This window comes from Coloeus monedula (assembly GCF_965178545.1).
Source record: "Coloeus monedula genome assembly, chromosome: 14".
NCBI lineage: Eukaryota > Metazoa > Chordata > Aves > Passeriformes > Corvidae > Coloeus > Coloeus monedula.
Genome location: NC_138794.1, coordinates 14,250,423 through 14,271,288, shown reverse-complemented (window position 1 = coordinate 14,271,288; position 20,866 = coordinate 14,250,423). Strand labels below are relative to the sequence as shown.

Below are 20,866 nucleotides of genomic sequence, written 5' to 3'. Positions count from 1 at the left end.
CTTATTTCTTGTTCTGGGATGCTACTTTTAGATAATGAACCTTTGCCAAAAATGCCAAACTTCTTTCCTGCTGTACAAATGTACAAGAAAACCATGGCATTTCAGAAACCCTCTGTGGTTTTTAAGAATAACCCTGTGCGTGTTTTAAATTTAGTGTTGTCTTTGCTTGGTAATGCACTCCATCTTATTCTACATAATTAAGTGTAAAATAATAACCTACAATATACATTTTTGTACATAACTTGATCAAAAATACTTACACACTTATCTAAAGTTTACCTGGTGCAGCCTAATTCCTATAAGTTCTGATTTTGTAATGTGATTTCTTTTACTGTGTAGGTGGATACAATAATATGGAAAAAAAATTGAAGCAGTTGTTTATTTTCTGGGTACAAATGAATGAGTAGGACCTTTACACAGTGATTGTTCTTTTAGAGAATGGCTCTCTCATACGTAATTGCGTGTGCTAGAATTATGTACCAGACACTCATCCCTGAGGAGGCTTTGCAGTTCCTGATAGTTGTGCTGTTCTGTGCTGCAGTTCCTGATAAAGCAAGAACAAACGAGATCCAAGGTAGAAGGATATCCAGGTAAAATAGATACAGTGCTCACTGAAAGCTGTCTCCACTTGACAGCATTACAAGGCCTCTTATGTAGAGCTAAAAGCTTTGCTCCCTTCCATAGTGTGAGGTAATGCCTTACTGTCTTTTGCATCTGCCATTGTGGCAAATGAATCTGCCTTACTGAGAAGTGAAATGAGGAAAAGGACTCCCTGAGGTTGCCAGGTGCAGCCAACACACACAGAACAAGCAGAGCTTTGCTGACAAGTCAAATGGTTACAGAAATAAGGCAAGCTTTTGAGAACTGGAAATTATGTTATCTTCTGGCCGTAGTTGGTGTGGCTGAGGTTGGACTGGAGAAGGATAACAAGGAATACACATTAATGCAAATGGACAGTTGGAATTAGAATTGCACTGATTTAAAGCTGACAAGAGATGAAGGTCTGAGTTCAGCATAATGGAATACCAGGGTCTTTAGCTTTGTAACTACCCCCTGTAGCAGATCTAGTTAGGCTGTGAGTAGCCTCTGGAAGAAAATAAAGTAGTTTTTTTTTTATTTTTAGAAGTAAACCTTCTCTGCTTCTTGAATCGGTCTCTTGCCTCAACACACTATGAGCTGGGCGTATCTGCTAGTGCAAATATGACATGTGACCTGTTGTTTGTGGCCTGCAATTGAGGTTTTAAACTGCAGATGCAATGAGCAAACAAGTGAAGTCCATGATACAGGAGTCCTAGGTCATGAGGGGAAAGGGGGATGGAGAGAGTGAAGTGACTGACCTTGGTATAAATGGTGCCACAGGTCGTGGGGGTAGGAAAACATGAGCTGCATGAGGCAGGACCTGTGACTGTGAAAGAATGGGGGGACAGTGGCTTCCTCTCTCTGCTTTGTGTATCTATGGGGAACTAAACTTTGACCACACAGTTGAATCTGAATAGATCCAAGCAAAGATGATGTGAGAAGCCTCAAACTAAAGTTAGTGCTCTGATTTTAGGTTCTCTCAAAAATACAAAATTGGTCAAGGTTTCTAAATAGCTTTTTAAGGTTCAGTGACTGTGAAGGATGTGCAGGCTTTGTCTGGTAAACCAGGACAAGTTATGGCATTAATTGAAATTTCTCATAGTGTTTTAATTCAAGGTTTTTATATTGTTCAAAGTTAAACCCAAGGGGAAATTTAATGTGCAGAATCAAAGAAAGGTGGTCGTGCCTCCTGTAGATTGAAATCATTATGCCTGTTGCATATAAAGCATTTTTATAGGACATGGTTTCTAAAACTGTTATTATAAATTAACATAAATACAAAACACAGCTGCTGTAAGGGGCCATACTTCCATGAATGAGCATATCTTACTTTATTTCCAGCCAAGGAGAAAATGACATTTATCCCCTCCAGACTTAGAGTATTAAAAATGCCGTTAGAGAAGAAAAACTAATGCTTGCTTTGTATACATCAATAATGAAGTCAAACACGGAATTGTCTTTGTCGCATCTTAGAGGTTTTAAGAAATGCAGTTGTTTGATGCCGTCTTACTCAGCAGTCACACAGATACTGACATGATGTGCAGTGTCACAAATGCATAGAAAATTGTTTTAAAACCATGCCAGTGATAAAGATCCTTTGCAGTACTGCTTGACAAAATATACTGCAGATGTATCTCTTTCACTCAAAGATATTCTTCCACTTGAGATGAAAGGCAGTCTGCATTAGGCAACTCAGAAAATGAAAGCTTAAACACTGTCAGATAGATGGAAATTTTGATTTATAGTAGGAGACTGAATCTATCTCACAGAATACTTCCAGCCCAAGAATATTATAACATTACCAATTCAGTGAATATTTTCAAATTAATACATTTTGAAAGTAGCTTCATCAGAAGTTTCATTAAAGGTCAGATTACCTTACTTTTGTAGTCTCAACAGGTAGGGATTTCCACTGGGAAATATTTGTGGTAATTATGAACAACTACATTTTCCAATAAATACAGACAGGTATAAATGCCATATTTTAAGGAACATAGCACCCAAACCCAACATGCTGATGACCAGACAGTCAATACTACTGAATTTTTATAGGATAAACATTTTTTAAAAGTTCATGATCAGTATTTATATTTGATAGTATATTACCTTGTTTCTTTCCTTCATATATATTTGCTGAGACGATGATACAAGAAAGCAATAAAAATGAAAGACGTTGCAAACTTTTCATTTTTTTCTTTCTTTGAGAGTTCTGCTAAAGTCTGCCAAGAGATGGGAACAGGAAAGAAATAGCAATGATTTGCAAAAAATTCTTTGCCCGTTAATCATTAACTTTGATTTCTTCTGTCCCCTGCTCTGGTTTTTCCTTTTATGGAAGTGAAATTGGAATTTGCCTGTTTCCAAACTCTTCATTTTTTTTATGCCACTTGTGGCAGAAATAATTTGGAGCTGGATCCTCCTACCTTGCTCAACAGTGCTCAGCTCTGAACACAGACTTGAAGGCATTTGTTCTCTGGAATGCTGCTAAAGGCCAGGGTAACCAGCTTGAATTCAGCTGGTCAATAGCTCGGTCTGAGCACATTGCAAAGTAAGGGCCAGAGCTGAAGGTTATTCTAAATATTTCATTAACATAGACAAATCCCAGCAAGGCAATCATAAAAATTTTATGTATATTAAACGCTTTTCTTACTTCAGTGGTTCAATCTGTACCAGAGTTTGGATAATCATAAAGTCTTTCAAATTAAGTGAACAATTTTTAACACATAAGACATTTACTAATACAGCACAATTAACCAACATCTCTCTCCACTTCCAGTAAAAGAATCATAAGAAAGTGTAGGTAGTAAATGTAGGAGTCATTTCAGTGGAAAGGTTTCTACTAAATTGGTATGGTTTATACTGGAAATCAGAGCAGGATTTTAATTACAGCACCATGTGTACATGCAACAGCAAGTAGGTACATATTGCAAAGCATGAGAAGATAAAAAGTACTCTAGGATAGGCAGCAAGGATTACACCCAGCTGGATCTCACACATGAGCAGGACACGATGCTGGCCTCTGTACCGTGGTAGCATCAGTCTGCAGCATCATGGTTTTGCCACGTCAGTAGTGGTGTTGAGACATGCTCTAGCTCATTTTAAAGGAACAAAGTGCCAACTAGGATGTAGCCATGGCAGGACAGGTCTTAGCATGGCTGCAAATCCACCTGCATTCCCACTAGTCACTGGATTGCCGGTTTATGTGGGTTGACACTGCAAACCTCCACGGCTACCTGTACACCTGAGCTAGTGTCTAATCAGCCAGATAGGTATACTATACCTCACTTACATGCTTTGACACCGTTGTGGAATTTTCCTTAGAAACAGGTCTCTGGCACAGGAAACTTTCTCCCATGTTCTGAATCATTAAGAAGCCTTCATGCACGAGAATGGGTAATAGTGTAAATTCTTTCCTAAACTTAGTTTATCTTGGATTTGCTATTAGTAATAGCAAATGGAGACAAATTTTTAAGAGCTCGAGGTCTGTGGCAAATTAAATGACTGAAACAGAGCTTGTAAACTTGAAAAAGTATATTTTGAGTATTCAGTGAACCCCAGATTCTTTATGAAGCCTCCTAGTTAGTAAATCTAGAATACGTGAAATGATAGCCATACCATCCCAGCCTGAGGAATTTTTAATTTTTCTGTTGTGTTTATAATCAAGAACTATTTTAAACTGTCCCAGATAAAAGAGTTTTCTCTTTTTTAAAGACTAAGTCTCATATGACCAATACGCTATAGCAGGACTGGTACGTTAGAAAAGAAAAAACATATTTTCAGCAGGGAAATTCTGCTGTCTTACTTGATCCATTGTTTAGGCATGTTAGACCATGCTTTGTGGAGTGGGGTCCATACTGCTGGATGCTGCATGAAGGCGGGAGAAAAGTGCAGATCACTTTCTTTGCTTGCTCATTCCAAGTAGCTGTGAGTCTAGGATACAGCAGACAGCTGGAAAACCCTCAAGCAATCTCTAAGGTCATACCAGTCACCACAGCAAGCGGTGATCTTGGCACACTAACATCTGAAGCACTGTCAAGACTGATTGATTATTGTGTGTCTGTAAGTATACTGAAAAAGAGGAAATACAGAAATGTGGTGATTGGATCAAAATTACTCTTGATAAATGACAAATACTGTTCACAGCAGTATTTTCAGTGAGCAAGAAAAGGAGAAAGAAGATGGCCAAGAATTTAGGCTTTGATACTGGACAGGAAATGCTGTGTTTTAGTGAAGTTAACACTGGTGGAAATTACTGATGTGATTTAGCACAGCCTTGCAGTGAGCTTAGAATAATGTTGGCTGAACATTATGTGAAGATGACAGATCTGACTGACAGGTTGAATGGTGACACCAGCCACAGTAACCAAGAAAGTAGAGAGCATTTAGAGGAGAAGATTGTGAGCTCCGCTTTCTGCAGACAAGAAGTGTTCTGGAACAAGGTGGTAGATCTGTCAGGGACAGAACTGGCTGTTGGATCTTTGCAAAGAGATTGCCTGAAAATAAAGTCTATAGGAATCAGTGTTTGGATTTACTTCTCACTATGGAACCCATGTAGGAACCAGGATGACATTAAGAGCATCTTACGAAGGATTGCTTAAAGTGGTAAGAGGGAAACTGGGAAAAAAGGTGGAGGAACCTGCCTTCCTTTGGCAGGCGTTACTTCATTTGACAATTCTGCGTCAGTTATTGCTGATATTTATTTATCTTTCCAGTGTTTACAGAATATCAGCACTAATGGTGAGAGCAGTAAGCAGAGTTGTGGGAATAATTGTACAGCATTTGAATGAGAGATTTCACAGTGCACGTTGAGGATGAGTTTATGTAGCACAAAATTGCCTGCTATGGCACATTAGTCTGTAGAGAGCAGATGTGATTGTGTTCCAGAGGAAGGAGCTGCTCCCAATGGCCTCTGCAGCATTGTCACACAATGTGTTTTCAGAGTGTGGCTTTGGGTTTTCTTTTCTTCTCAATTTGATTTACATGAGTAATTCCAATTACCTTTATTATCTGCTGATAAAGAAAAGAATGGGTCTTCTGCAAATGTAATGATCACTAGAGGTAGGAAACTCCTGGTAAATAATTTTCCTGTGAATCCAAATATTGAAATTAATTGAAATTACAATCTTTGCCATTTTCAACATGCTTATCTGGTCACTTGATAACTACTTTGCTTGATCTGCTCTCTCTTAGATGGGTTAATTGCTGTTTTTATTGTTATTGCATATCTAATATTCTATGAATATATAACCTAAATTATTTTAGGAATTACTTACCCTGATGCAAAAAGCATAACAAGAAAGTATGTTTGGCACATTGTGAGAATAGGAAAAGTGGAGCCAGGTATTTACTAGAAGCGACTGTGCAATAGCTACTCAGAGTTACTGGCAGCATGTTGCATCACTTACTAAAATGGCTTTTTTGGAATCTGCATGAGGTGTAGTGAGTGGGAGCTGTAATATTCTGGGTGAAAATCATTGCAGAAAAAAGAGAATCCTCTGGAAAAACAAGGGTGCTCTGGGTCTTCATGTTATTCCACTGGTTGATCAAAATAATGGTGCCTGAGTGAAGCTCAATACCCCTGAGACACTCCCAGTGTTCTGCCAGAGCCGTATGAACTGTAAGGCTGCTCTGCTGCAGTCCTGCACCACTGGCAGTGACAAAATGTACAACACAGATACTAGAAAATCAGGGAACAGACATCTCAGGGACTGTAAAGAAGGCTGGGAGGCTGATGTAGGAAAATGACACTTGGAATATGCAAGCTGCACTGTGTCCTGATGATGATTTCAAGAGTGAGTGGATTTATTCTTTAGAATTGCATATGTTTGTTACTCATGCTCTGGGTAAGGAAAGTGGATAATTTGGCATTTGCAAAAATCTTGATTCTTAAAAAATGTCTGAAATTAAGTTGTTCAAATTTAAGGTTTAAATATGGTTATGGTTAAATATGTTAATATTAAAATTTAAAGGATCCGTTGTAAAAAAAGTTTTTCTGTAGATATGATCTCTCTTTTCCATAACACCCAGCATTTGCAATTACTTCATTTTCCGCATTGAAATCACTCATACCTACTGTAGTGATCTGGATTCTAAATTTAGAAACAGATATTCCAAACTGCTCTCTGTGAAACAGACAGGGTACATGTTTTGTATTGCATGGAGGCTACTGCTTTGCCAACTTTACATGAAATAGAATCTTCTCTTAAACACACAGTGGCCACCCCAAGTTTGTAGCTTGTGTCAATGCGTTTGTATCTAGTTTGCATATACAGTAAGGGGGCTTGATAACCTTCTCTCTTCTGCTGAGCTGCTGCTTGTACAACATATACCCAGGAGGTAGACTCTCAATCAAAATCCCCATCTGCTTCTTGGCTAATGTTCCGGTTACAGTTAGACCTCTTGCACATACTCACATCTAAAATAAGATTGATGGTTTCACTATTGGGAAGCAGCATGTAACTAATGATGCATTGTACCATGCAAGCTTTTGTTTGAATATGTCTTTGTAATCAAGTTAAAGAAAGGAACACAGAGAGAAATTTGTCAGGCATACAGTCCTGCTTTTTTTCCTGAAACCACACTGTTCATCAAGATGCTTTTCAATCACCTGAAGACCAGTAATATTGTAGTACAAGATGTTCTTTCAGGTTTAGAAGAGATTTTATGGGCCAGAACTTCAGCTAGCATAAATTGGCTTCTGTGCAGCTCTAATGATTTTCACCAGCTGAGGATCCACCCTGTGTTCCTATAATAACCCACTAGCATCTGAAAAAAGATTCATGTGATGGTTATGCTAATATGTCTGAGGTTATAGAGCAAGAAAATTTTTATGTGGTTGAATTTTTAATGCAGTTTTTAAATCCAGTTTTTATTCTGCCTGTTTTATCTTGTCTAGGATTTTTTAATATCAAATAACTCTGAAGAGACATTTTTAGATGGACTTTTGTGTGTAGATTCATGGTCTATGTCAAACACACAGCAGCTGCACAGGAATCTGAAACTTCCTTTACAGCAATAGCTATTGAGTCATCAGACTTTTCAGTATTAAATTCAAAACTAAATAATTGATCAGCAAACTTTGTTTTCTGATGTGAAAGAAAACCACTAATTTGCATGAGAATAGTGTTGTGAAATAGGAATTTCTCCTGCATTTCATACCCTGTAGCTCCTGATAAGGTAGTCTACTTCCATGACTCATCACCGAGAATATTATCTGACTTTCCTTGGAAGCACTTTTGGGACTAGGAATGGCATTCTTGCAATTTCAAGTTTTCCCACAAGTTTACCAGATTTTGTATATTTGTGCCTTTTAATAATTTTTGAAATGTGCTGCAGTGAGTAATTCTTACTATAAACAGCTGTAAACAAAGAATAGAACCCAAATACAACTGCCAAGCATAAATATAGTTGTAAAGTAAGTAGGTCATCTGCTTCTACTTCAAATTTTTAAAAAAGGCATTTTTAATGTGTTTAATTCAATACTTGTTTGAGGAGTGCTTTTTCTAACAATGCATTATGTGTTTAATTGCCTTAGAAGAATGCTGTTTCTTGGCTTCTGGGTCTTTCTCACATGTACACTGTGTTCACATGGGTTATGTCTCTGAAAGCTTGACAAATCCGAAAAGCATGGAATTGATGAACCAAATAATAGGGAAGAACAAATCCCAATACATCTGGGCTGCCCATGCCCTTCCATTATCTGTAGAATATCGGGTGTTTGTATATTACCCCTGCCTTAAAACAGGTGAGGAGCTGGCCTACTCACTGCCTGCCATTACAATTAGTTCTGTTCTTCAGCAGACAGGATTAAATTTCTGCATGATATGCACTACTGGAAAGGGTAGTGAAGCTGCAGGCCTTTTACCCACCTGCATTCTGTCTTATTTTGGATATTTGCTGTTGTCAGTGTCCTGTTTCAGGGACGACCTGTAAAAGTTTGCATTGCATTTATTGCTGTTAAAGCAGCTTTTACACAGAGCTGTAACATGTAGGAAACCTTCCACGAATCAGCACTGGGGTGTCAGTAGCTGTAACTGTGAAGAGCGGATGTGCTTTTGGAAACCTCAGTGTGCCTGCTGAGGGCATTTCCCTTCATTGGTCTGTGTAAGAAACAGCCAAACACGTGCAACAAAGCTCATTGGAAGATCCAGCCCAACCTCCTTCTGCCCTGAGGACTGAGCTTTATGGTTTTAAGCAAAACCAACACAAGAGCAATGCCTTTTGAAGCTGCCTTGCTTGTTCACCTCCCTCATACCAAACAGAAGCATATCTGAAACAGATGAATACAGAGGAAAACCAAAAGTGCTCTCTCTCTTGCTTTTGAGCTACTGTACTTAGGAGGGAGAATGTGTAACAACAAATAGAAAGCAGACTTGTTTCAGATATTGATTGATGGCTCTTATGGATAAAGAAGGCAGCAAGGACAAGACAACTAGGGCCTCTTGTAGGTAACATATTTGAGGAGGATACACATGAAAGCACTTAAGCAAAAGGCAGAGAACCATGCCAAAGTAAAGAAACTTGAAAGACACTAAACATTCAAGGGCTGATTGATGATGTCTCTTAGAACTTAACATGCTCACAGGAGCAAAATGTGGATCTCTGTGGAGCTGCTGTCATTAAAACTGAGTTTTCATGAAAAGGGAAGAACAAACAGACAAGAAGGCCAAAGGAAGGAGAATAGGATTAATATATACAGAGTAGATGTGGGGGGAGCAGACTGTTTGAGGTGGTTAATTATCGACCCTAAATGTTTAATTTGTTCCAGGGCCTGACACAGCTCTTGCTAGTCCTACAAGAACTTAGATACTGGGGTAGGTAGACCCTTGGAGCTGGTGTATTGTGGCAGTTCCTACATTACTACAAGATTAGAGGAGATTGTAAGAGAGAAAATTAGCTTAGTTGAGGGATGAAGAAGCCTTAAATATTTTAAGCATCAGTTAGGATAAACATGCATTTAAAATCTTCTCCAAAATTTCTGAAAATCTGGTCTGAAAAACTGCCTAAAAATGTTACAGAGTGGTAAAAGAATTGCTGACTTTTTTCACATAAATAGAAATGAATGTAGCCTACTAGAAAGAATTGAAATAGTTGTTTCTCTGTTAGTTCTGGAACTGCAAATCTTTGATGTCTGGATAAACAATAGGATAATTGATTAAGTACATTGGTATTCCAAAATCCATAACTGCTGAAGTGATTCACAGCAACAAATCAGGCAGTATTGGGTTTGAAGAGACTGTGACCACGAGTTCAAACAATTTCTTGGTAGTGTCCTGTAAATACTGATGTTCCACAACTGAAATGGGAAGAGCTACGTAACACTGCATTTAGCACAGATGTTTCCTGTTATAACAGATTAGTAAAATTTCAGTATTCAGTGGGCCTTTAACACCCACCCTCCATCTGTGGTATTCATTTTTAGCATTGTGGAATAGGCCAAAAAAGCAGGCATGTAATTAAAAAGAAATCCCATCAGGGTGTTTTCTCTAGCTCCACTTTCTTTTTTTTTCCTAGCTGTGTTCCTTCATTTGTGTGTGGAAACATTTCATGGGTGGCAACATGGATAAGACAAAGCTAGTTCTCCATCTGGGAGTCACGCTTATTGCAGCCAAGTGCACTGCAAACAAGCCCTTGAGCGTATGCTGCATCCATAAGTGCTAATTGAGAAAGGCTGATTACGTCAGTTGTGTAAGAATAATATTCTTTGCCAAATGACCAGTTTGTGCTTGTGGCTTTTAAGTAGCTGTGGTTCACCAAAGTGCTTGAGAAGTGCCTTTACTTTGAAGAGGAAGCTAAGCAAAGGGCTGGAGGCAAGGAGTGCTGAGGGACCAGATGAGCACTGTGGGAGTAACAAAGTCAATAACCCAGAGAGCTGCCACAGATCCACTCAAATAAAATGATGGTAAAGCTCATCTTTGAGTGACTTGCTTGGGAGACAAAAGAAGAGAAGAACGCAAGCATAAAAGTGACTCTGACCATAACATGCATTGCAAACACATTCAAAATTTACTGTGCAAACCAACTTCTCAAGTTTCTTTAATGTACGTTTATTCCAGGCTGAATGTTCCAAAACCTTAACATATGGTGTGTTATTTGTTGAACAACCTGCAGGGCAGAGCATAGGTGTCAGTCTTGTGAATTTTCAAGTTAACTCATAGATTTGTGGTGATTGGGGAATGGGTAAGGAGTCTAAAATGCATTTACTATGGAGAAGAGCAGTGCCGTTGCAAGGGCCTCATCCATGAGATGCAAACCTTGCTAGGTTCAACTGGCTGTGGCACATGGACCTGTACCTCTTTATCTGTGTGTGTTCCTTCACTCTACACTGGCATGAAATCCAGGGCAGCCACCACTGGCCTGCAGTGCCCTCACACCACCCTTAGGAAGAGCACAGAGGCAGGCAGCTGGCCTTTCCATGGAGATTTAATAGTTCTCTGTCCTACTCTGTATTCCTTGCTTTTTTGTGTTCCAATTATAGCTTCAAAATTATTATTAATTTCTTTTTAATTTCCAAATTTCATTGGGCATCTCATACTGAAATTTTCCTGCAGAGAAAGGCTTCAAACTATTGGATAGAAATCTTTTTTGTCATATTCCCTCACAGATGGTCCAATCTGCTCTGCAGTTCATGCCTGACAGCTAGTTAATCTGGCAGCACAAGAACACATTTCAAAATGCAGGTTCTGGTATCAGCCTCAGGCAAGCACCTCAACTCTGTTCTGCACCCTGAAATTGAGGAATTCAGTCTCTGTTCGTCTTAAAAATGTCAAGAGTTGTGTTTTCTAGATATAAGGTGTATTGTAGAAGATAACTCTGAAATTGAGATGTATCTAGAAATGTTTGTGTTGTTGCAGTACACTAACAATGTTTTCATGCTTACGCCACTGGCTTAGAGCAACTTCCTACAGGTGACTGAGAAAAGCAAACCCTTTCATGGTAGGTCTGAATTTGTTACTCATAGACTTTCATCTCCTCGAGAAACAGGAGAAGGAAGTCTAAAGATTGAAAAACGTTGCACTAAACAAAATGTATTCAAAACTTTGGCAAAGCATTGGATAAGTGCTTTATGCTATATATTTGTTAGGTAAAATTTTGCACTCCATCTGCCTACACCATCTTTGTGCAAAATTTATAAAATATTACTGAATTGCATATATATGTTTCTTGTCATGGACTCTGGGAAGTCTTATAAAAAATGGAATAAGATAGCAGAATATATTGGGGGGGGTGTTAGTAGCACATTACAGAAATACACAATTTATTATAAATATAATAATTTCCCTTTGATACAGAAAATCCAACAAAGATGCACCTTTGCTCAGGACCATGGATCTTAGGTCAGAAACATTTTTAGAAAGCAATTTGTAACTAAAAATTTTGGATTTTTTCCTTTATTTAACTACAGGACCATTTAAATCCTCTTAATTTTTTTAGATGAAGCTATTGTGTTTCTGGCAACAAAAAATGTGTCTTCCAGTCTGTTCCAGATTAGTGAAATTACCATGTGAAATTCTACAAAACTTATTGCACTTTAAATACATCTGTTTTTATTAATGGAAAAGAGATAAAACTGATTGTTCCATTTGCTCTGAAATGACAGCCTGTGAATGGCAGCAAACAAATTTTTAAAAATGCTACCTCTGTTTTTGCCTGCCATTCTATATGGTATTTGTCAAGAGATAATGCAAAAATTCAAATGAGTCATTTCCTCAAACTTTAAGGCTGAGTAGTACGTTTAATATCACATTTTCCATTCCTTTTTGCTGCAGAAATACGAAGTCAAGAAATGATGATGAGATTATATTTTTATAGGTTGTATATAATGTAAATTCTGAAATGGGTGCAGAAATATTCTGTGATTCTTTTTAGCAAAAATAAGTCTGCTTAAAAGCTTTTACAACTGTCCCTCGGGATCCCAGTGAGGTGATGATAATTTTTGTTATGAATTAACCTTAGAAAATTTTACAGTAGCAAAAATTGTGTACATTTAAAGAAATAATGCAACTTTAAGAACAGTTCTGAAATATTTCAACTAGCATAACCTAAGGGCTGGCATTTAAAGAAACTGCATATTCCTGATTTTAGTTGTCTTCTAATTCATCTCCTTTGAAAATAATCAATTTCAAATGAAGTAGAGGTTCAGCAGGTGGTTTTTACAAGAATCACTCATTAAGAGGATGTTTAAGGTCATGCATAAACATAGACCATAGACCATAGAACCATAGAACATAGACCATAGGTCTGGGTTGGGAGGACCCTGAAAGCCCATCTCATTCCACCCCCTGCCATGGGCAGGGACACCTGCTGCCAAACCAGGTTGCTCAGAGCCCCATCTGACCTGGCCTTGAGCACTTCCAGGGATGGGGCAGCTTCCCTGGGCAACCTGTGCCAGTGCCCAACCACCCTCATGGCAAAGAGTTTCTCTCTAATGTCTAATTTAAATCTCCCCTCTTTCAGTTTGAAGCTATTCTCCTTTGTCCTACCACTCCAGGCCCTTGTCCATGCGAAGTCCCTCTCTAGCTCTTTAGGAGCTCCTTTAAGCACTGGAAGGTGCTCTAGGCTCTCCCTGAAGCCTTTTCTTCTTCAGGCTGACCAGCCCCAGCTCTCCCAGCCTGTCCTCATAGCAGAGGTGCTCCAGCCCTCTGATCATATTTGGGACCATCTTCTGGACTTGCTCCAGCAGGTCCACATCCTTGTTATGCTGGGGGCCCCAGAACTGGATGCAGCATTCCAGGTCTCTCACGAGAGCAGAGTAGAGAGGGAGAATCCCCTCCCTTGACCTGCTGGTCTCACTTCTTTTGGTGCAGCCCAGGATATGATTGACTTTCTGGGCTGCAAACACACATTGCTAGCTCATGTCCAGCCTCTCATCTACCAACAACCCCAAGACCTTCTCCCCAGAGCTGCTCTCACTCCTCTCTCCTCCCAGCCTGTATTTGTGCTTGGGATTGCCCCAGACCAGGTGCAGGACCTTGCACTTGGTCTTGTTGAACTTCGTGAGGTTCACACAGGCCCAGCTCTCAGGCCTGTCAAGGTCCCTCTGGATGCCACTCCTTCCCCCCATTTTTTTCTATTTAGACTTAGGCAGGTTGGCTAAGTCAAAGAACTGGTGTATTTCCAGTTTATTTTTGCTTTAGCTATAGGTTCTTTATATTCTTTTTCCCTTTCTCAAGGCTTTATTTCATACACCTGTTCCCTTTGAGAAGAACAAAATACATAATGAAATTAAGTTCTTACTTGGAATTACAAGGTAAGTGTATAATTTTTCAGATTTCACAACAAGGGATATCTGGGCTATATCACTGGCAAATCACTACTGCTGTAGTCTTTAGAGAGCCATTAGTATGGAATTATGACAGCCCAAGGAAGGCAGGTTTGGGCATACCATATTTTGCTTGTATTATATTTTTGAGCCATGTATCCCTGTATTTTGCTGACAGATTGTCAGGGAAGTGATTAGTCTGGATAACAGGGTGATTATTTCATTTTACAAAACAAAACAAAAAAAGCAAAAGCAAGCAAAAGGAATTGCTTTTGGCAGAAGATGATTCCATTACTTAGAAGAAAAAAATTACTTGATGTTAAATTAAATGCTTACCAAAATGAATACAACAGAATATGACAACGAATAATAGATAATAACTAGTTAATAACTTTGAAATAAGGATTTAGACAATAATTCCTCTTCATTCAGTGCTAAATCAAAGCCATGTAAGCAATGTTGCGTTGAACACTTGGCTTCATAGTCATAGCTACTGATAATGAACTACAGGGCCCAGCTACTACAGATGTGACAATAGCTGGCATTGTATAATGTTGGCAGTATCCTAATGCGTAAAGTATCCATGTGTACCATAATTTCTGGAAGAAAGTGCTTCCCTGCAAGGCTTCTTATTTTCACTGAGGCCTTTGAATAGGAGTAGTGCTGTTCCATTAAGGAAGTTGATTTGGGATTTTGTCCAGGGAAATTGGGTGCATTGAGACTAGTGGGTGCAGAAAGGGAAACCCCCTGAAAACCTGACTTTTAAAGAGTTGACTGAAGCCAATATGTAGCTGGAGAATTGTGCTGGAATGCCATAGGTGCAGCAGTGCTCCAGTGCTCATGCCTCCTGCAAAGGCAGCTCACAGCACATCTGGTCCCCGACTGCCCCTCAGGACTGTGGAGCTCTGGTCACCTTCTTTCCAAGCAGAAGCAAAATGCCATTATGATCGTCTTCTGCAACAGGCTGGTTTATGAGGAGAAAAACTTTCAGTCTCAGAAGTAAGTAAATAAAATTTCTTAAAAATGTGGGCTGCCAGAAGAGGAACTGCTACAATACATATAAACCATAAATCTATTAAAATGCATGTGCTGCAGTGGTTAGTCTGGTACCTTCTGGGAAATAGGTTTCATTTTTCCCTTTCTTTCAAGACTTGTGCTGTTTTGACTGACAGAAGCTCAGATCTATGGAAAACTGAACATTTCAGAAGTATGTTCTTTTCCCTGGGCAGGCACTCTGGTCACCTGCAGGAATACTGATCCTCCTCCTTTGGTGATGACAAATCAGATGGCCTTTAAAAGTATTCCCAATTAATATTTTTGTTGCAGACCTACTGGGGAGTTGTTATGGTGTGCTTTCTAGATTACTGTGGTGTCTTTTAACTTCAGCTGCTAACTTGAAACCAAAAAGCGTCCTTTGACTACAGTTCTTGGACTTTGTTCAGCCAACCTTTGAAGAAAGAGAATGTGCCTTTTGTATAAATCAGGACCAGACTCAAACACATGGGGAAATTTGCTCACTGCATTTGAAGTTAAAATTTGACATAACAAAGGATATTACAAGAAACCGTTGTGAAGTTTAAAAAGATCACTACTGAGCTAAAGTTTATTGCCAGTACTGTTCTTGCAGATCAAGGCTATGCTAATGTGGTTAGGGTTACTTTAATATTTTGCAGCCTCTCATTCCCTTGGTGCATGTTTTAAGCATGCATATCACTCACTTTTATAATAAAGTAACTTGATAAAACCTGCTTTGTGCTGGTGTCCTGAGGTAAATAGTGACAGATATGTTAAGTCTCACATTGTTTGTTCCAGCTTTATTATGTTTGATGAAAAAAATATATATCTTGGTAATATCTCATAACATGCAGTATTTCCTCAGTAACTGGATTGCTGTAAGGAGGGACATTTTTTACCTGAATAGTGAAACTGTATCCTAGTTATTTCTCTGGTATTCTTTGCAAGACACATAGGATGTTGACAACATTAACAACTATTGCACAGTGTGATGGAAAACTTTGAAAAAGACTTTTGTCTTTGGGGATGGATGAGTGGAATCATTACAGTCTTCCTGAAAGATGTACTTGTGCAGCTTTTTATTCTCTGTGCAGGAAGAGGTGTGTGTATGTTCTAAATATAATTATGGGTCAGAGTGTAAATGTTAGGTTGTGTGAAGTCCATGACTGAAAGCAGACCTATCAATTATGTCAGTGGGAGGTTGCTGCCAAGATCAAAAGTAGATTATAGGCCTGGCTAAGGCTGCGCTCACACAGCTTTGCGGGTGCATCAATGCTAATGTGCTGCCCTAGCAAAGAGCATGGTACTCCTGTGGATGCAGTGTATTCTGGTTTGCTGTGAGTGAGAGATGCTCCCTGGAAAAGAAATGTTGTCTGTATAACTGTCTCTCTGCACTCAGCTTTTCCTTATGCAAATACCCATGTGTCAGTTTTGTCCATGTTCATGTCTGGAGCACTCACAGCTCTGATTTGTGATCAGAGAAGCCTAGCCTTCAGCAGAGGAACCAAGAGGGATAAGCCAAGCCCTTGCCCATAATGAAGGAGTTGACCAATCATAAGATTCTCTGTGTAACATAGGACAGGGATAGAAACAACTATTCACCTGGGACAACCACTTGTAATTCTAGGGCATCCAAATTCCCAGTGCGTCATCAAGTTAAAATTAAAAAGGACACTTTTCTTTACAGTCTTTAGTTTTGGTAAGGAAGCAGAAGAAGCAGAAAAATCAACTCCTGGAAGAAACCTAATTTGGTCTAAAACCATTAGATGGAATGTCCTTGATTTTCCTCCTAAGACAAAACTATTAGTTTTTAAAAATCAAGGCTTGTCAGTGTACAAACTATACTAAAATTACTCCAGTTTCTTCACTTTGCCCCTACTAAGTCATGGGGTTTATAACTAAGGGATTGCAATGCATCGAATGTAAAAATATTGAGACTTGATGAATGCAGAATCTTTGTTACACAAAGAAGTAGAAAGTATTGATCAAAAAAAATGCTTTGAGGCAAACCAATTAGAGACCCATTGACAGCAAAATGACCTGCTCATCCATCTTTCAAATGAAATTTAAAACCTAGATCCACATTATTTGTGGCCATTTTAAACTCTTGAGCATTTTTACTGAGGTCTGAATGCTGTTAATTTTGGTGTCCTGGCCAAACTCCAAACTGAATAATTATTCTGCTTCTTTCGTAAATTACAGCAGCAGCTTCATTAGGAACAAATGCATTCGTAGTTTGCTGACCTAAACTGCTCTTATATTGGTATGCACTATTAACTGTTGCTGCATTTCCAACTGAGGCTGGCTGCATTTCCATAATTAAATGACCTCTGGACAAAGCATGTATAGCTTGTTTAAAAGGCTGTAGTGGGACAAAAGGTGCTGTATGTATAAATGCTATCATGGAAATAATTTTAGGCCCAGAACATGCAGGTGTTGAAGTGTGTTCACTGAACAGGGGGAACTATTGGCATTCAGTGATGTAGCTGGATGAAAGACAGAGACTATTTGGGGACAGAGGGTGTTTACTTATGGGTTGGAAAGCTTGTGGCCGCTGATTACCATGAAAAAGGCAGTTTCATTGAGAAGCATCGCAAAATTACAGAACAAAATGGGAAGCAAAGGGAGAGTGGAGACTTACTAAAAAACAGAGGCTTAGTGCTTTCTGGATATGTGTTTCTGGATAATGAGGTTAGCCAGCAAGATGCATGTTGATTTTTTTTTCCAGAAGTAAAAGCAGCTACATTGTTGAGAAGTCCAATAAAATATTCCAGACATTCTATGCATGGTTTCTTAAAGCTCTATATTTTGTTCCAATTGCATTATAGCTTCTTTTAAAAAGGTCCACACTCTGCCTGAAAGGTGAGGAAAACCCTGAAACAGTGTGTAAGATATGAGCAGGAGGTCTTACAGTCTTTATGTTTCCACTGTGCTGTTTAGCTACAGCATCATCCTTGCTTTCCAGTGCTATCGTTGTACAGCATCTGAATTAGTTGCCTAAAGTGATTTTAACTACCAATTTAGTGGTAGATGCTCAAGTGCACTGCTGTTCCTAAAAACACCCAGAATAGTCTAAACACAAACAGCTAACTGAAAATGTTTATGGGAGTCTGTTCCAGTTGTGGGAGAGCCACATGGCAAGAAAGCTCTCTAATCCACAGAATGGTTACAGTGGTAGCAAGGAACAGATTTGAACCCCAAGGTCTTAGCTTTCATTAACCTTTGTCTCTGGGGTGTGAAGTAGAAGCACTGTCTGATCCTTTCATATAGCCTGGAATTGACTACACTGTAGGGCTGGGCAATTTTATTTCTGTAGATGAGTTCAACAAGTACAAAGCAGAACTGTGCTCCCATTCTCCTATGTATAAGCAGGTTCTTTCACTAGTTAGCTGATTCAAAGTCAGGAAAAATCAGAAATTTATTTTCAGCATGAAAGCTATTACTAAAAGATACATTGTCTTAGAAGTCAGAGTCTTGGAATAAAGGTGCTATATCTGGTATGCTATATTTGGTGTGCTGTATTCAGGTGTTCATGGTAAACTTGAGTATGACTATTCAGTATCTCTTAGTTGTTGCATGCCTGGTACCAGAACTCTAAATCGCTACACTTATTCTTTCCTACCAGTGAAACATTTACACCAGAAGTGTTCAGTTCATTAGTTAACTGAAATTACTGTGGTCATGCTTCAATACTTTACTAGGATATATTCTTAGTGCTGTTAGGATGTATTAGTGCTCTTTCTATTTTCTCTCTTATGAACTGTACTGAAAGTACAGTGTTCTTTACAAATAGGAAAGTATCTATTCCCTCCAAAATGTCGACCTTGTCATCAAGGAAAAGAACAAAAACCAATTTCTATCATGCACATCACCAATCAAAGCAACTGCTGACTATTGTGGATGATCTCCTAATCTCTCTCAAATGAAGAGAAAGTGCATTTAGAGAAACTGAAGCATCTTTGAACAGTCTGCTATGAGTCAAATGGGTTTGTTTTGCAACAGATTTTATTTGCTATGAATAATTTGATGAGCTTTATTTAATTGGCAGACACAACAATAACCACTCATATCACATTTCCCATAGGCTCCAAATCATGTTTGAGCCCTTTTGCACAGTTAAATGGTTACTAGTTTTCTTCTTTCAACATCTGTTTTAGTCAACCTTGCCAAGTGTCTATTCATTGCTGTTATAACAAGGTGTTAAATATTTAAAATTACAAACCAGCTTTAAAACTGTGCCTGAACATCTTTTATCTCTCATTTTGGATTTTGTAACTTTTTATACCATTTACAAAACTTTAGGAGAAAACACGGAAATGTATGAATAAAAGAAAAAGGGAAACACAGTGAGTACATCATTTACAGTTTCAGCAGAATTACAGATTCTCACTTAGATTTCACTAGAATATAGACATCTAAAGCACTTAGGAAACTCAGCATTTTTAAAAATCTAACCAGAAACAAGCCACAGATTTCTCCTGCCTTGCAATAATAGCCCAGTCCACCGATGTTAAATTATATTGGAAAACCTAGTAAAACCCAAGTAAAATTTACATCTGTATATCATAGTTCTGATGTGGTGGATAATGGAAACCAACACTGCAACATTTGAGTCACAGGATGAGTCAGTTCTTTATAACTTGAAGGACCAGCACTGGATAAGAATAACAGATTTCTAAACTTGTCATAAAAACCAATTAGTCTTTTCACTAATATTCTCATTCGTAAGCAACAGGAGATCTTATGTTAATTCTAAGCCTTCATTCTAACATCTCTGTACAAAAGCAGCTTAGTAAAAAACTTCAGTCTGAACAGAATTCAGACCGCAATGTAATTCTCATTGTATACAAAAAACATGTGCTTACCCAACTTGGCCTTACTTGATGCTATGTCCCAGTTTGGCATAAACTATTTTATAAAATGAAAATTGAAAATAGACGTTAATGAAGACTCCCTCCTTAGAAACAGTGGATAGGCTATATCGCAAGCCAAGAATTCTCAATTTTATATCCTCTTCCACAGAAGGCACAGCTCTGTCACATATTTGAATGGCTGTTTTTTCAAAATTGGCATGTTCTTCAAAATATCGCTAAATAAGGTCATTGTGTACCACATTCTTGTGCCAAAATATACAAAATGTGCTATATAAGTCACATATGTAGTTAGGCATCCAGGACAGGACTCAGAATTGGCTTTTTTTAACTGTAAATAACAAGCCTCTATTATGACCTAAATGCTATTCTCTTGGGGAGACAACCATAACATTTATTTACGCAAACTCAGTAGAATGGCTTCCCTCAAATTATAGCAAACTGTCAGAGACAGAAGAGAAAGACAGAGAAAATTTAGGCCCAGATCATGGGCATTTTAAAATCAAAGGCTGATCTGTCATTCCCAAAGAGAGACCAGTATTTTGCCTGTAATGAGCAGTTACCCTGAAGCTGGCTTTATGGCCGAATGAAAGAATAAGGAATTTTGTTTGAAGGAGATCAGATTTCCTCCTATGACCAAGGATACATAGGCTGGTTTGTAAATAAAAATATGCAAAATAGTCTTGTACATGCTGGATCTTGTACTAGAAAACAGGTCCATGCAAGTTGAGATGAATTCTGAAGGAAATAGGAGTCAAAATGAAGCCCTAATATGGAGTTTAATTGATGAGCTACACAGTAAAATACAAAACCACTGTTCAAGGAAAAGGTTTGTGTGACACCCAGAAGCAGTTACTGCACTTGTTATCTTACCATTAGTTGTGATTGAGAATAAGGTATGTTTATTTAGCAGGATTTCATGAAGGAATACCCTGAAAAGTGGAATTTTGTGGAAGGAAATAATCCTGGGTTTCAGACAGAAGGGTTTTACCTCATTAGTTTACTTGCTTTCTTTAAGGGTACAGCGTCACAGCTGTGGCTGGTGTGGATGATACAAGGGATGTAATGTCATGCATGTGGAAAGAGAAAGTTAGATGTTACTATGCTTTAGTAGTAACTGCACAGCAGTAGAAAGAGCATGTAA

General features: G+C 38.5%; 1 protein-coding gene across 1 annotated transcript in view; it reads right to left on the bottom strand.

The window, feature by feature from the left end:
* LIPC (lipase C, hepatic type) overlaps positions 1-2,767 on the bottom strand; it is a gene marked incomplete at both ends in the record, with an annotated part of 50,162 nt that extends 47,395 nt beyond the window's left edge. Inside the window, one exon of the mRNA XM_082290543.1 lies at positions 2,686-2,767. Within this exon, the coding sequence (XP_082146669.1) occupies positions 2,686-2,767 (82 nt within the window). The remainder of the gene's footprint in view (positions 1-2,685) is intronic.
* Between the last annotated feature and the right edge of the window lie 18,099 nt (positions 2,768-20,866).